At 39.4% G+C, this 17,599-nt stretch overlaps 1 protein-coding gene across 3 annotated transcripts in view; it reads right to left on the reverse strand.

Annotated features, from left to right (window-relative positions):
* LOC125878274 (dnaJ homolog subfamily C GRV2) overlaps positions 1-3,665 on the reverse strand; it is a 50,093-nt gene extending 46,428 nt beyond the window's left edge. The window contains exons 1-4 of one of the 3 annotated variants that reach the window (XM_049559490.1): positions 2,801-3,665; positions 957-1,190; positions 724-811; positions 405-613 (exon numbers count right to left, since the gene is read on the reverse strand). In XM_049559490.1, coding sequence (XP_049415447.1) covers positions 405-613; positions 724-811; positions 957-1,190; positions 2,801-3,262 — 993 coding nt within the window. In that variant the 5' untranslated portion in view covers positions 3,263-3,665. The remainder of the gene's footprint in view (positions 1-404; positions 614-723; positions 812-956; positions 1,191-2,800) is intronic. The other 2 variants (XM_049559489.1, XM_049559491.1) reach the window with 2 other exon arrangements.
* Between the last annotated feature and the right edge of the window lie 13,934 nt (positions 3,666-17,599).

Here is a 17,599-nt window from a genome sequence, read left to right on the forward strand (position 1 = left end):
AGCAGTCTTTTATTCTACTAAGTGACGTGTATGTCCTGTGTTTGGATAAGTTTGCATTTAGAGAAGAACCTCTTAACCTTACAAAACATCATATCTTACCTTAAAATACATTAGTAGTACTGAAATAAAATAGACCTAAACAAAGCGAAATAGGCACTGAGGATTAATATAGCTAAAACCAAGTACGAGATTGATATTAGTTGATTGTTATGTCAGTTGTGCTGCCTTCTCTAAGTATGCTACTGGACCACACAAGGCGCAAAGTTTTATAGATAAGTCTTATTCTCTTGCTAGGAGGGGACGAGCTGAAGGGATTAAGAATAAAGATTTGTATGAGAAAAGGAGAAGAGTCTCAAACATAAAATTCTTGGAAAAAGAAACAAACAAGAGAATATACAGCTTACTTCATAGTTCTCGGGTCGTCTTTCCACAAGTGAACCCTTTGTGAGAATGAGTTGACGAGATACCGCATCACCATGTTCTCCGAGACCCCCTTTTGGGCCAATAGACAAACTTACTCCTGGAGTATTCAGAGTCCCCCGAGCAGTAGAGCGCAATCTTGTTACTAACCAAGCTCCACAAGGAGTTTCATCTGCCCCAACAGCCTCTTTAGCTGAATTTGACATTGATGTAGTCAAACAAGTAGGATGACATTCTGTAAGTACCAAGGATTTCACAAGAAGAAAGTGAGAGTAAATGTATAGTTATTCTCTCAAGAGATACCTCTCCTATTTATGTACTCGGATACAGCCAGCGCATGAGAACTGTCAACAGTTAATCCCACACCCACCATGGATGTCGCAGTTTTAGTCTGATCAAAATATTTAGCAAATTAAACATCAAAAAAGTATGACTAGAGCATGAAAATGACTCATGGTTCAGAAAGTAAAGTTTCATTGGATGAGAATCAGCCAAAAGTTAGTTACTTGAGAGCAATGCAAGGACATCTTTATTACCAGATTTGATATGATGGCAGCATTTGTAGTTCCCGAAGTAGCTTGGAAAGCTTTAGATTTTCTTCCATAGAGCGAGCAAAGAACAAAACCTCCATGATCTGTATTTTTCTTACCATAAGGGTCAGATAGTAGGATAATTGCAGGAGAGCCCATATCTCTGAAGTCCAAGCACCAACGAAGTTCTCCAGTTTTTAGTTCAATAAGCTCAACTCCTATATAAGTAATTTTCAACTTCTGCACCCCCGAAGAGGAAAAGGAAAATTATCATGTTCGCTTTCTGTACCAGGGCAAGGGGTTTGGAAAAAAAAGAGGAAAACCGAGAGAAATACAACCAGTGCAGTCACCATCATACAAAGATTTCAGTATTAGTGTATGCATTACTTAACTCATCAAGTTGACACTGAGAAAGCAATAGACAATAGGAAAGCAGATCATAAATCAATACTACCAAAGCATAGAGAGAATTAAGCAGCGATGGCCGAAAAACCCTAATCCTCTCTTTTTTTTTAATCCTCTCGGTAGGTGTATATATCAAGATAAGGCTATTAACAGCCGAGAGCAGAGAGCAGGACTCAAAATACTGTTGAAAAAGAAAGCACAAAACCACCTGCCACTTATTCCTTACAACATGATGGAAGAGAAAGCTAATAGCATATATTCTGTCACTAATGCCTCAAGCATGGATTTTTTGGAGATGAGCCAATTCTTGAAACATCAAAACAAAAAGAAAATTAAAGATTATCTTTTACACTTTGTCAATGGACATGCCTTTGGAATTGTAGGCAATTCACAAAATAATTTTGTCAAGTACAACTTTAAAGCATTCTGTAACATTATAACATACAGCCAACAGCGATTATAAGCAGAGGACTAAGTCCCCCTACTCATTAGAAGATACAAATGTGTTACACATTCAGGTAACAGACACCTAAGAGGCTGAGACTTCAAGTAAATCCAGAATGTATCACCAACTGGGATGGAAAATGGGACATAATATAACTTCACTAGCAGATGTTTTATATGCTCTACAATAAGTGTTCCAGTAATCAGTGGATTTTGCCATAACCAAAAGAAACAAAAAAAAAAGAGAAGGAAAAGAGATGCACAGAGCAAAAAGTTTTGAAGACTACAATCAATTATAGAAAGTGACAACGTCCTATAGTTTAATGGGCTTGATCTGTAAGCTTGAAGCAAGATATCTTCTTTATACAAGAAAGCAAATTGGTGCTTGTATCCTAGGATATTTTGGTTTTGCCCAAACATAGCCCATCTCATCATAATCCAAATAGTTACCAACTTAAATTCCCATTATAGTAGAAGTAATTTTTTTTGTTGAATAACCATGGTGTCTGATCTGGCATGTGAGCATCACGACTAATCCACAAGTACCTACTACTTCGCACCAGTACAGGTATCATATAACTCTGTCCACCAAGGCTTGAACAGGTGGGGAGAGATCACCTAGTGTTTTTTGCCTCTCTTAGGAATAGAATTGAGACCTCATGATTCTCAACCCACTTCATTGACCACTCTATCAACTCACAATTGGTGTTTTAACAACATTCCATTACTTTTTTTCCGGATAAGTACATTCTTATAGGGAACACTTTGTTTTAAATAAATCTTATTGTTCCCTGTATGAATTCTGACTTCTCACTGTAAGATAAGATATTGTTATCAAGCACCAATAAAACGAGTATTGTGTCACATAAGTCACCTGATGGTCATGAGAAAAATTAAGGGAACCGGGTGGTGTCAAAGCATCTATCATAGAAAGAATTGTCTAAAGCTAATACCATAAGACTGCTAGCTATTCAAACCAGACAAGGAGGAAAAACACTTACAAAAGGAACCCACTCTGAAGTTCTCCTCTTTAGATGCAAAACAGGAAACTCTCCCACCGCTCCAAGCTTATTCCACCTTATTCTATGCAACTCTGTCAAAATGCTTGCTCTATACTTGGAAGAAAACTTCATAGACTTGAACTTCCCACGGCCATCAGTCCTGACACTTATGGTAAACTCATTTGAATTATCATCCCTGCCAATAATAGGGGCGGCACCATCATAATCAGTCCCAACATCGTAGGAATTGGTGACTGATAATGTAGCTGGATCGAGTGTAATCAAAGCAAAATTTGATATGCAAAAAATCCTTTTGTATCGACCTCTCCATGAGTGTTTGACAACCATATAACGGGCCAAGTACTCGGGCTCTTCGGAGGCATGAGAGGGTGGAGCAGAATAGGAGGATGTGGATTCAGAAGGTGTTTGCTGGTCAGAAGCGTGTCGGCTGACAAAATCCATTTGAGGAAGGTATTGAAGAGAGTAAGGCTGTGGTGGACTAGGGCGCAGGAAAAACCATATTCCCGAACCACCGGCCGGCCCAGCCGATGACGGTCTCTGCCGAGACTGATTGGCACCCAGCCTTCAAAGTCAGAACAGCTTTTTTTTAATTATTTTACTTTATCACAATCAAAATCCAAATATCATGACAATTCACAAAATTTACAGAAAGAAGGAAATCTCAATATTCAACAATTCAATCTGCAGAAAACCCTATCTCTCATCAATTTATGAATAAACCACAGAACCCCAATTAGCAAATTCCGAAAGATGAAGAAATCTTTTGATGTGAAATCACACTATTAATCTGAGAGAGATATGTGGAAAACAAAAAATACCAACAGATCACAGAAGCCGGTTCATCACTATACGTATAATAATGGGTTCATTCCTCTTTGACAGCCTTGATTATTGCCTAGGCAGTAAGGCACTTCTTTTCGCACCAAAACATTTCTTTTTTTGCCCTCCTATTTGAAATAATTTCACTATTCTCCTCCACACTTGACCAAAATGACACTACCAACTAGTCAATTTAGGATTTTATCATCTTGTAAAATTTTAATCAATATAAAATACACAGTTTTCATCCAACTATCATAATGGTTTCTTAAATTGTTTGCAAAACTCTCAATATCTTCAATTTTATTATTTATTTTACGCACTTCACTAATTTCTTTTTTTTAAATGAAATTTGGCTTATATTGGACAAATATAATTATAAGAAAGAAGAAATAGTGTAGTCATTAAAAATTTAAATGGCCTAACTTTGACTTATATATAGGGAATTATGCCTAGTGTCTCTCAAAGTGTTTTGATTAAATTTTTATCGTGTAAAATTTTTTATTTAAAATTCTTGTTTCTAATTAATGATATTTAAAAAAATGACCTTAACGTGAAAAAAATAGCTTGGAGATTAAAATAGCAACTTCTGTCTCATGGGCAACAATTTCTACTATATCGCTAAGGGCAAAAGCTACAACTTATGTCCCATGGACAACATACATATTGTCACCCCCCCGGGGCTACCCTTTGACGTAACACATGACCTAGGATCACGAGTGATCCCAAGCTAATCCTGTGTCTGGCATATATTAAGCATACTGAGAATCACCGAATAAAACATGTACTATGCAGAAACTAAAACATGGATAACTGAAAATGGGGAATACTCAACTAGTCTGAATGTATAAACCATACTAAGAGTTTAATAACAACTGAAAGATTAAACTTAACAATTCAAGTTGATTCTACTACTACTAAATGAAAAGCATGTATATTGTCCTTGAAGTATGAGGACTCACCACTGAAGCTGTTGAACGCGGATCAAGAATCGATTTAAGCGCGATCTGGATGCTGAGTACCTAAACCTACACATGAAAGGATGTAGCAGAGTATGCGTCAGTATATGGAATGTATTGGGAATGCAGGATATAGATACTAAGCTAAACAAAGCATAACTGAGCAATGACATAAATTGAGCAAGAATGTAAATACTGAAACATAACTGAAAAGCTAAGTTGAACGCAATGACCAAGTACTAATCATGAAAATAACATGTTAAACTGAATGTTGAAGTATATATTGAAAACCTGCTCAAATGCACTAAGAGTTTGACTATGGGAACTACTATTAACCGACATAAGGCCACGTGAGCTAAACGTGGAGTCCGATGTATATGACCCATCGAGAGGACCCAACATACCTTGCCAAGTGTATAAAGGCATGACTAGCGTGATCACTAAATCTGATGCCCAATAGAGGGGACTTATACTCCTACGGGGGCACGTAGTTCTAGACTATGAGGGTACGCTAAACCCTAGTGCAACTCGGTGCTAAGTCTACTCCCAACTGAATATGTATATGACTGAAATATGACTAACATACTGACACGCAATCTGAGAATGTAATAATTATGTACTGATAATGTGACATTCGAAATATGGGGCATGATTATCTGTTAAACTGACCTAGCAAGTACAATTTATGAACTAAGAGAATTATGTCACGCCCCGAGGCTACCCCTTAATGTAACACGGGACCTAGGATCACGAGTGACCCGAAGTTAACCCTGTATCTAGCATATATCAAGCAAACTGAGAATAATTAAATAAAACATGTACTATGCTGAAGCATAAACAATGATAAATGAAAGTGGGGATTACCTAACTAGTTTGAATGTATAAAATATGCTAAGAGTTTAATAACAACTGAAAGATTAAACTTAACAATTCAAGTTGATTCTACTACTGTGTCTGAAAAGCCTCTATATGAGTTGAGTTGTTGGACATGCCCCCAACTAACTCTAACAAAACTAAACACTTAATAAAAAGACTAAAGTAGAAAACATGTCTATTGTCCTCGAAGTATGAGGACTCACCACTGAAGCTGCTGAAATGCGGACTGAGAATAGATCTAAACGTGATCTGGATGCTGAGAACCTGAACCTACATCATGAAAAGATGTAGCCTAGAGTATATGTCAATACTTAAAATGTACTGAACATGCAGAATATAGATGCTAAGCTGAACAAATATATATATAAGATGAATAAAGCATAACTGAGCAATGACATAAACTGAGCAAGAATGTAATTACTGAAACATAACTGAAAAGCTAAGCTGAATGCAATGATTAAGTACTAATCATGAAAATAATATGTTGGACTGAATGTTGAAGTATATATTGATAACCTGGTCAAATGCACTAAGAGTCTGACCGTGGTAGCTACTATTAACCGACATAAACCATGTAAGCTAAACGTGGAGTCTGATGTATAAGCCCAATCGAGAGGGCCCAATATACCTTGCCAGAGGTATAAAGGCATGACTGGAGTGATCACTAAATCTGATGCCCAACAGAAGGGACTTATAATCCTACGGGGGCACGTAGTTCTGGACTACAAGGCTAAGTTGAACCCTAGTCCAACTCGGTGCTAAGTCTACTACCAACTGAATATGTAAATGACTGAAATGTGACTGAAATACTGAATAGCTCAAAATACTGACATGCAATCTGAGAATGCAACATTTATATACTGATACTGTGGCATTTGAATTCTGGAGAATGATTATCTGTTTAACTGACTTAGCAAGTGTAATTCATAAACTAAGACAATCTACACAAATAGGGTTATGAGTTTCATACAAGGAACTAACAAACTTTCCAAGAAACATGCTATTTTGACCTAGGATACTACGATAGCTAAATCACAGTAAATATCCAAGGTTTTAGAAACCTTAGGTTTAAACAAGATATGGAAAATCAAGGAACTGGCTAAATTTTAGGGACCTAGTGGATGAAGGAACCCACTAGTGAAATTTCACATACCTGGTGACGAAATCTACGGAGAAATTCTTCAATTTAGGGGCTGAAGCTTAAAGCAAACCTTCTGATTGTTCTTGGGAAACTGACGCCTCTTTCTTCTCCTTTTTGCTCTAAGTTTTGATGATTTTAGGTGAATGAGGGTTTTGGGTATGTCTGACAAAGTTATTAGGCTTAAACTGAGTAAAACGATGTAGTTTAGGCATCAAACGACATACTTTAAGTGTCCAATGAATAGGGGAAACGAACAAAACGACCCTGACTTAAATCTGACGAGTGCCACCTATTACAGGACTGGCGGGTCGTCGGTTGACCTACCAACCGTTGGTAGGAGTTGTCGGTCAAGCTCTGCCAGATAGGGCTTCACTAAAACGAGCATAAATTTTTATTCGGAGATGGGATTTTAGCAAACTCTGTGGTGTTGGCAAGAGGATTCAATTATCTTTCATTTGATAGGTCATGAGCCACCTAATTAATCTTTTGATAAAAGATATGACCATTTGAAGTTGACTCAATAGCCATTTCCCTCCAATTGGCTATTGACCCTCACCTACGGTCTATAGGTCCAACCACGGACCGTACTGGTCGACCGTGGGTGGGATCAGAGACCATCAAAATTTGGACCTTAGCAACGGAACCCCACCTACAGTCTGTGGTTCTACCTACGGTCTGTGGGTGGTTCTGTCGGTACTGGCACCAACTTTTTGAAAACTATGATTTTCTTCATTTTGAGGTTCGAGGTGTTACATTATCTCCCCCTTGGGAACATTCATCATCTAATGAAGTCTAAACAAGCTGAGTATGGAGGGAAAGAGTTGTAATCCCTACCACTAAGTACTAGAAACTGATATCTAACTGAACTGAGTTCCAAGAACATGCAAATATGTTGAAATGCAAGAACAATTGAAGGAACAAGATACTGAGACTAAATTTACGCAAGAATAAACTAAGAGACTGATATGAACTATTACCTAAAGCTGAAATGGAATCGAAAGGGAAGAGGTGAGGATACTTGGCCTTCATGACTGCTTCTGCTTCCCAAGTAGCTCTCTCTACGGACTGACTCCTCCACAAGACATTCACTAAAGCGACTTCCTTATTTCTCAACCTACGAACCTGACGGTTAAGAATTTCAACTGACACTTCTTCATAAGTGAGACTATCATTCACAACCACACTCTCTATTGGTACTATTGATGCAGGATCACCCATACACTTCTTCAACACGAAAACGTGAAAGACTGGATGAACCGCTGCTAGTTCTGCTGGCAACTCTATTTCATAAGCCACATTACCAACCCTTTTCATATACTGTACCGACCTACATATCTAGGATTGAGCTTCCCTTTCTTGCCAAATCTCATCACCCACTTCATAGGTGACACCTTCAGGAAAACCCAATCATCAATTTCAAACTCCAAGTCCCTTCTCCACACATCTGCATAGGACTTCTGACAACTTTGAGTTGTCGTTAGTCTATCTCTAATTAGTTGAACTTTTTCCATAGCCTCATGAACTGAATTTGGCCCTATCAAGGCTGCTTCACCTACTTCTAATCAACCAATCGGGGACCTATATCTTTTCTTATATAGTGCCTCATACAGGGCTATATGAATACTCGAATAAAAGCTATTATTATAGGCGAACTCTATGATAGGTAGGTGATAATCCCAACTACCCTTGAAATTGATCACACAAGCCCTCAACATGTCCTCTAAGGTTTGAATGGTACGTTCTGCCTGACCATCCGTCTGTGGATGAAATGTTGTACTGAGATTTACTTGAGTACCAAGACCTAAACAATTTCCAGAAATGAGAGGTAAATTGAAGATCTCTATATGAGATGATAGACAAGGGAAACCCATGCAACTTGACTATCTCATTGATGTAGAGTTTGGCGTAGTCCTCCGCTGAATCTGTAGTCTTGACAGCCAAGAAGTGAGTGGACTTAGTGACTTTGTCCACTATCACCCAAATGGAGTTATGTTGTCTGCGAGTACGAGGTAACCCGTAATAAAGTCCATGTTTATCACTTCCCTCTTCCATGTAGGAATGTTAAAATCTTGAGTCATAACTTCCGATTTCTAATGCTCTACCTTCACTTGTTGACAATTAGAACACTTAGCCACAAAGTTTGTGATGTCTCTCTTCATGCCATTCCATCAAAAGACTTCCCGCAGATCATGGTACATCTTAGTGGAGATTGGCGAGCAAAATGTTCAGTCGGTGACTCGTCAAAGAGGTTAGTGAGCTCAACTTGGACCGCCGTTGGACTCAAGCAATTTTGAAATTGGAGTCTATAAAACTTGGTGGGCAAGGAGCAAATCGCCGTGTCACCGAACGGGTTGGTGATCGCGACTTTGTCCGCCATTTGGACCCCACATTAACTGGAGGTCCTGTAAGGGTCGGCGAGCAAGACTAACGTCGTCAAATGGGTGAGAAATGGACGGATTTTAAAGGCCAAAGGTTTAAAATTTCAAACTCGTTCACATTCCCTCACTTTTTAACTTTCTAAAATCACACCCACACTATATTTCCCGTATTTTTGTGTTTTTACTACCTCCTAGTCGTTGATTTTGTGTTCAGAGTTAGATTCTTTATCGCCTAGCTTTTCAAATCTCGTATTCGACATAAAAGGTTGGTTTTCCGAACCTCAAACTTGTAATTAGTGATTTTACTCATTTGCAATTGATCTTACCTTTGTGATGTGTGTTGGGCCTCTTTGATTTCATTGTTTTTGTGCTTGTTTGCATGTGTGCCTATTTTAATTCGAATATCTTACCTAAAGTATCTATATTGTTGATTTCCCGAATTTTCGTGCTTAAAATTGATCAAAATCTTGTTGGGTTGTGTTATGTTGTTGTTGGGTTTAGTCGGGTGAAGTCTAAGTAACCCGCATTTGTGCTAAATGACGTATTTTACCCGATGATGGAGCGTTTGGCGTCATTCCTAAGGGCTAAAGTCGTCAAATGGCCAAATTTGGCCAAATCGGGAGAAGTCTGAGTATCCCGGAGGGATGGGTAACATGGGTCTTAGTCTAATTGGGTCAGTGTATGGTTTGATTTTGTTTTCGGGGGCAGTGGGGTTGAATTTGGAAGTCGGGGTTGAAAGTAGGCACGTTGGGCAGTTTGGCGAGCTGGGTCGAGCTCACTAAACCACTCGACGGTTCACCGAATCCCCCTAAATCACCTTTTATTTCATGCTAAAATTGAATTTGGGTTCTGTAACTTTCGGCAAGAAGCCTGAGTTCGCCGAGTGCACTCGACAACTCACCGATTGTTTTTCTTGACTGCCCTTTCTACGTCCCTAACCCCTAAAATGCGCTGTAACTTTCGATGGGCTAGTCCTTGTTCGCCGAATGTTGTCGGTGATTCGCTGAAAGGCCCTTCCCATTGACGACAAAACAATTTTATCGAGAAATTTTGAGCCAATACTTTCGGCGACCCCGATCTGGCTCGCCAAAGTGATTCTGTGAGTCTACCTGCAACAATTTTCTACAACTTTTCTTGAAATGAATCTAACTCTTTTTGATGTTTTTGCAGATATGGCTAGACCAAAAGTGGTCGGTAGAGACATGCCACCCTGCAACAGGGCTAATGGAATAAAAATCAGCAAGGATGCAGTTGCATCTAAGACTAAGGCTACCAAACTCCCCACAACAAGTGGGAAGGGAAAAGGAAAGGGCAAGGCACCTGTACCTACGTCATCGGAGGTCAGCTCCGATAGTGATGGGATCTATGCCACTCACCTCACCATGTCTGAGAGTAAGGGTGAGCACTGAATCCTTGAGATACCACTTTTGAGCCTGAGGATGATGAGTTAGTAGCAGCCTAAAGAGCGGAGATGCGATCCAAGAGAATGAATGATCCGTCTAGGATGGGGACTCCCCAGGTCACCACTACTCCTCTTGCTCCAGCACATGTTGTGGTCCTAGCACCACCGGTACAGGGTCCTCTTTCTCGGTCTATGAACAAACTAAAAACTAAGGGATTGAGGACCATCATAGAGGAGAAGAGGCTATCTACAGATGGCATTATAAATAGGTACCCAGAGATCATGAACTGCCTAAGATCACACAAATTCCAGTTATTCACTAAGCCCCGTGGCCCGTACATTCCAAATTGGGTTAGAGACTTCTACATGCCTACAATGCCTTTGTGCCACAAATGAAGAAGTCGGCAGCCAAATTCAAGCCGGTTGACCATGTGGTTGTCAGGGATAAAAAGGTGAAGTGTGATAGTGATGTTATTAATGCAGTCCTGGAGTGCTCAACAGAAATTGAGGATGGCTGTCAATATATGATCAGGACAAAGACGCTGGAGAATATGAAGAAATGGTTGGCTCCTCTGATATTTGATGATGCTCCTAAGTGGATCGAGGCTGGAGAACCTATTGAAAATAAGGACCTCAATATCGCAGCAAGGTTCTGGATTGGCTTCATCAGCAGGACCATCATGCCATCCCAGAACGAGTGGATTATTCGCCACGCCAAAGTAGCATGTCTTGGTTGCACCATTGATGGGACAAGGTTGAACCTGGGATGATTATGGCACAGGAGATGGTCATGAGGGCCAAACAACGCCAGACTTTCCTCTCTTTTTCGATGTTAATCATCGAGCTGTGCAGATGGGCTCGGGTGCCTAAGGATGAGAAAAAGGATGTAGAAGTTACTCCCACCTCTTGTACTTACATCCGGAGGATTGAAGTGGAGTACTTGAAAGATGATACCGAGAAGAAGAAGGCATCCCCAGTGGATACATCCCTGGTTGTTGATATTCAGACACTACCTGCAAAGGTAGTATTGCCTACTCCAGCCCCGGGCCTTCAGGTACATCTAGTGTTATCCCTTCTGTTACTCCAGTTCCTCTACTGCTCCCTTGCCTCCTAGATCTGGTACTGCTGCTGGCCGATCCCCGCTCACCCAAGCTACATTGCTACGGATGGGGCAACTAGCACATTCTGCCGATAGGCATGCCTAAAGGCGTGAGGCTACCATTCATGGCGTGATCGAGAGGGCCCTTGTTGATGTTGTGACACCCTTGAGTTCTACTATTGATGCCCTTGTGGCAAGGATAGCGGTGTGCGAGTGTGGCCAATAGGCCACTGAGAAGGTGACGGCCTTAAAAGTCGCTATTGTTGCACTGAGGAGAGATGTGGACCAGCTGAAGTCCACCAACATGTCGATGATTTTCAGGATAGTGGAGATCTCTGATGTGCTAGTTGATCCAGATGTGCCTCTGGCAACTAACGGAGATGAGGTTTGAAATGAGGAAGTAGTTGTTGCCGAGTCAAAGGATGAGACCGACGAGGAGCTACTTGTTGCTAATGAGGAGGCTTCCTATAAGGGCCTGAAAGAGGTTGAAGAGGTGATAATAGATTCAACTATGCGGATTTCTCTGACGGACACCACCATGGCCGGATCTATTCTTCCTAATACTCTGAACACTGATGCCCATGATCAGAGTACTACACCGGGCACTGATTCCCCGACAGATGGAGAGACTGATTAGACATGACTTTTCTTTACCTCTATTTTTGTCACTTTTATTGATGTTTTAGTATTTTATTACATTTGAGGACAAATTGCTTTTTGTTTGTGGTGGGGTGAGGTATTTCCATACCTACCTCTTATGATTATTACTTTTGTATATATTGGGTTTTGTGTTTAATTTGTGTTTTGACTCTGTTTTGTGGATGTTAGAGCTTGTGGCTCCTTATTTTGAATGTAAATGATTTTTGGTCCCTTCTGAAAATTTTTTGTCACATCTTGTGTATTTAATTGTGGTTGTTCTTGTACAAATTTGAGTGTCGGTTGTGATGAATACCGATGACTTGAATAGTGCTCTCAATTGAACAAAAATGAATGTGTGGCTACAATGAGGCCAAATGAAGTTGCATAGATAATATGTGAACTTTTTACATCTGATTATGACTAGCCGGTTATCTAATTGAGTCTCTTGTGATGAACATTACACACTAGCGAAAGTGTGGAGTCTTGTTTGATATTGGTTCCAATGCCTTGTGGGATAAGCTTACCGTGAACGTTATGTGATGACACCTAGAATTTCCCCTGTTGGTACGGTTGACTAAGTTATGCAAGCTCTTGAAATGATCTTAGGCAACATTTTTAAAGAGTGAAATAATTTGGCATTATACCTCTTTTGTGGCCAACCTTGTGAGTGTGTGAATTTTGCGTGAACACCCTTTTGAGCCTTAACATTTCCTTGGAAGAAACGTGATGAAATTGTGACCTTTCTTTATCTCTTCACCCATAATTCTCATGAAGTGCGGTTTGTTTGAATAGCCAACTTATACCGAAAGCCTAAGTTGGGGTGTGGTAAAAAGAGAAGGTAAATCAAGTAGTGCAAATAAGTCCCCTTTGGTCCATGGTTGTGAAAAAGATGAAACCCCTCCATACAAAACAAAAAAAGAAAAAAAAGGAAAGAGAAAAAGAAAAGAAGAATGAAAAAGAAAAAGAATGAAAATTTTTTGAAATAAAGTTGTGAAAGTGCAAAAGAAATGGGGTGTCCGGTATTCCATGGAAAGAGAATAATGGGGTGACTTTTGAGCATGAACGAAAATGTTGAAGAAAAGGAAAGAAAGTGTTGTTCGTACCACATTTCATGAGAATAGCAGCCACTAAGCCTAAATGACCATACCTTTACACTCAGCCCCGTTACAAACCTTGAAAAGACCTTTTTAATCTTGAGTGAGCTGAAACAAGTGTTAGTTGGAAAATAAGGGCAAACCTATGGGTGAAGTCATACATGTGTTCATCTTTGTGAGTGTGAGAGTTGTTTTTTATTTCAGAACTATAAAGTGTTGAACCATTGTGTGTGAATAAGGAATCAACTTTGTGTGAGGGCATTTGAGTACCTTTGTTGAGCTTGAACTTGCATTTGAAGCAAGTATTGTGAACTTGAGAATCTTTGGTAATGGTGAGTCACAACTTGAACCATTGAGTGCACAATTGATCCTTGCATAAGTAAGTTTAAGTCTTTTTATGTGCATTCATGATTGAGTCTTGTGTACCACGGTTTGAGTTATCCTTTTTGAACTGTTGAACTTGAGTTTTACTTGAGGATAAGCAAAAGTTTAAGTTAGAGGTGTTGATGAATCCGCGATTTGGATTCATTTGGGGCTTTGTTTACAATGATTTAGTGTCCTCAAATGCTTGTTTTGTGCCAATAACTAATGTAAAGCCCTTGATTTCCAGGTATATGGATTGAGGAGCAATGCAAGGACACTAATTTGCAAAAAGGAATTAAGCGAGCTGAAAGAGTGAATGAAAGAAAGTCTGGTGATCGCCAAGTCCACTTGGCGAGTCGCTGAATGGCTATTTGACCGCCTAAAGTTCCAGTGTGTCAAGCCTTAAAAGAAGAAAACCAAGTTGGCGAGAGAAATGAGTAGTCGTCGAATCACCGAGTGGTTTCGCGATACAGTGTTGGATAGCCCAAAGTTACAGAACTTAAGGATGCTGAAGGCCCAAGCAAAAAGGGCAATGGAAATGACCAAAGGGCTCAGTCCTCCACTGAATCTGTAGTTTTGATAGCCAAGAAGTGAGTGGACTTAGTGACTTTGTCCACTATCACCCAAATGGAGTCATGTTGTCTGCGAGTACGAGGTAAACCCGTAATGAAGTCCATGTTTATCATTTCCCTCTTCCATGTAGGAATGTTAATATCTTGAGTCATAACTCCTGGTTTTTGTTGTTCTACCTTCACCTGTTGACAATTAGAACACTTAGCCACAAATTATGCGATGTCTCTCTTTATGCCGTTCCACCAAAAGACTTCCTGTAGATCACGGTACATCTTAGTGGCACCTGGATAAATAGAATATCTGGACTTATGGGCTTCTGTAAGGATATGTTGCCCTCAACTCACCCACATTAGGAACACATAAGTGGCCCATAGTAACGAAGCAATATCTCCCTCTTGGGAGAAAACCTCAACCTTCTGCTGATGAATTACACCTTTCAAGTGAAGTAATATAGGATCACTATCTTGTTTTTCCTTAACCTCCGCTACCAATGAAGATGTTGACCCATTCTGAACTATCTAAGTGAGCAAGCCGGTGAACATCTTTGGCTAACTCTTTCCTTTCTTCATCTACATGTGCTATGATGAGTCCAAGATTTGGACTCATTTAGGGCTATATTTGTACATATTTAGTGTCCTCAAATGTTTATTTTGTGCCAATAAATGATATAAAATCCTTAATTTCCAAGTATTTGGATTGAGTAACAAAGCAAGGATAATAATTTTGAAAAAGGAACGAAACAAGCTGAAAGAAGGAAGAAAAGAGAGCCTGGTGATCGCCAAGTCCATTTGGCGAGTCGTCGAGTGGCCATTTGACCGTCTAAAGTTCTAGTGTGCCAGGCTCTGAAGGAGAAAATCAAGTTGGCGAGAGAAAGGAGCAGTCGGCGGATCGCCGAGTGGTTCCGCGATACAGTGTTAGATCGCCCAAAGTTACAGACCTGGAGGATGTTGAAGGCCAAGGCAAAAAGCCAATAGAATTGACCAAATGGAGGATCGCCAAGTTGATCTGCGAGCCCAACTTATTGTGCCAAATGGTCCTTCACAACATATTTTTGGCGACTATAAATACGTTTTTGAACATTTTAGTTATATATCTTATAGCTATCTTTTAATCTTGAGAGAATTTGGAGCTTTGAACTTTGAGTATTGTGACAAGTTTTCCTTTGCTTTGAAGAATTGAAGTTTTTTCACTTTTGAGAAATTGGAAGTGGGTCTTTGAGATTCTTAAATTTGGACCTTTGTAAAGACGAAATTAATCTTACCCAGTTGCTGGATACACAATTTGGTAACGATTTTTATCTTTTTATGATGTCTAGCTAAAATCTCAACTCTTGGGGTGTGATTATGTGATTATGCGCTGATTTAGTTTATCGATATTGCTAATTTTTAGTTTAAATCCTATTTAGAAGTGATTTCAATCAGTAATTATGGGTTAATTTAAAGAATTGTAGTTGCAAATGCAGTTCTAGCTTCGTGTTTTTTGCTTGCTCGAGAGAGAGGTTTTAAAACCAAGATTATTGGTTGATGATCTGTGGGTATTGGGTTGTCATGGGTTCAGCTCGAGAGAGTGAATCCTAAACCCTTTTCCACACATTTAACTCGAGAGAGTGAATGGACTAAGGCGTAGGTTGTTCTTATTTTGCATGCTTATCGATGTTTGAGAGAAATTGACTTGATTCGGGGTAAATTGTTCGAGAGAAAGTTTACCTCCTCTATAGTCTAGCTTATTCACTAATTTACAGTTATTTCCTAACAGTTGCAATTACCCATTTGTCAACATTAGCCTATAATCGGATGACATCCCAAGAACCCGTCTCATTATTTTTATTCCATATTATTTGATGCTACTGTAGTTGAAAATTAAAACCAAAACCCCTATATTTGACATTCGTGTCACCCGCTGATTTCAATTATGTTTCTCTTCGTAAATGTTTATTCCTATGACTGAGTTGAGCATATTCGTACTTTCATATTGAATCTTAAACACGTACCACTCCTGTGGGATTAGACTCCAACTCATTTAGTTGGGTTATATACTGACTAGCGATCGTTGACACTTAGAATTGGATGAAGTGTCCTTGAAACATTAATCAATATACTACTCATAGACAACTTATGAGTCCGAGATTTGAACTTATTTATGGCTTTATTTATATAGATTTAGTGTCTTCAAATGCTTATTTTGTGTCAATAACTGATGTAAAGCCCTTGATTTCTAGGTATATTGATTGAGGAACAAAGCAAGGACACTAATTTGCAATAAGGAACAAAGTGAGCTGAAAAAATGAAGAAATGCAAGCCTGGTGATCGCTAAGTCCACTTGGCGAATCGCGGAATGACTATTTGACCACCTAAAGTTCTAGTGTGCCAAGCTCTGAAGGAAAGAACCAAGTTGGCGAGAGAAAGGAGCAGTCGGCGGATCGCTGAGTGGTTTCGCAATGTAGTGTTGGATAGCCCAAAGTTACAGAACTTCAGGATGCTGAATGCCAAGGCAGAAAGGCGATGAAAGTGACCAAATGGTGGTTCGTCGAGTTGTTCCGCGATGTAGTGTTGGATCGCCCAAAGTTACAGAACTTGAGAATGCGAATGCCAAGGCAGAAAGGCGATGAAAGTGACCAAAGGGCGGCTCACCGAGTGGTTCGGCGAGCCCGACTTACTTCGCCAAGTGGCTCTTCGCAACATATTTTTGACGACTATAAATAAATTTTTGAACATTTAGCTTAGAATGAAATTTTCATTATATCTAATATCATAATATTCTTAGCATTGAGACAAGTTTTCTCTAATTTTCCTAAACTTTGGAGAATTGAAGTTTTACACATTTGAGAAATTGGAAGTGGGTGTTTCATATTCTTCGAATTGGAACATTGTTAAGACAAAATCAATCTTACCCAGTTGATGGAAACTCAATTTGGTAACGATTTTTATCTTTTTATAATGTCTAGATAAAACCCCAATTCTTGGGGTGTGATTATGTGATTATGGGCGGATTTAGTTTATGTGTATTGCTAATTGTTAGTTTAAATGTTATTTAGAAGTGAGTTCAATCATCAATTGTGGTTTAATTTAAGAATTGTAGCTGCAAATGCAGTTCCACCCTCGTGTTTATGGCTTGCTCGAGAGAGAAGTTTTAAAACTAAGCTTATTGATTGATGGTCAGTGGGTATTGGGTTGACCTGGGTTCAGCTCAAGAGAGTGAATCTTAAACTTAATCCCACACATTCAGCTCGAGAGAATGAATGGACTAAGGTGTGGGTTGTCCTTATTTTGCTTGCTTGTTGATATTCAAAAGAAATCAACTTGATTCGGGATAAATTGTTCGAGAGAAAGTTTATCTCCTCTACACCCTAGCTTACTCACTAATATTTATCTATTTGTTAATAGTTGCAATTACCCATCTGTCTACATTAGCCTATAATCGAATCACAACCCAAGA

The sequence above is a fragment of the Solanum stenotomum genome, chromosome 10 (assembly GCF_019186545.1).
Source record: "Solanum stenotomum isolate F172 chromosome 10, ASM1918654v1, whole genome shotgun sequence".
Lineage (NCBI taxonomy): Eukaryota > Viridiplantae > Streptophyta > Magnoliopsida > Solanales > Solanaceae > Solanum > Solanum stenotomum.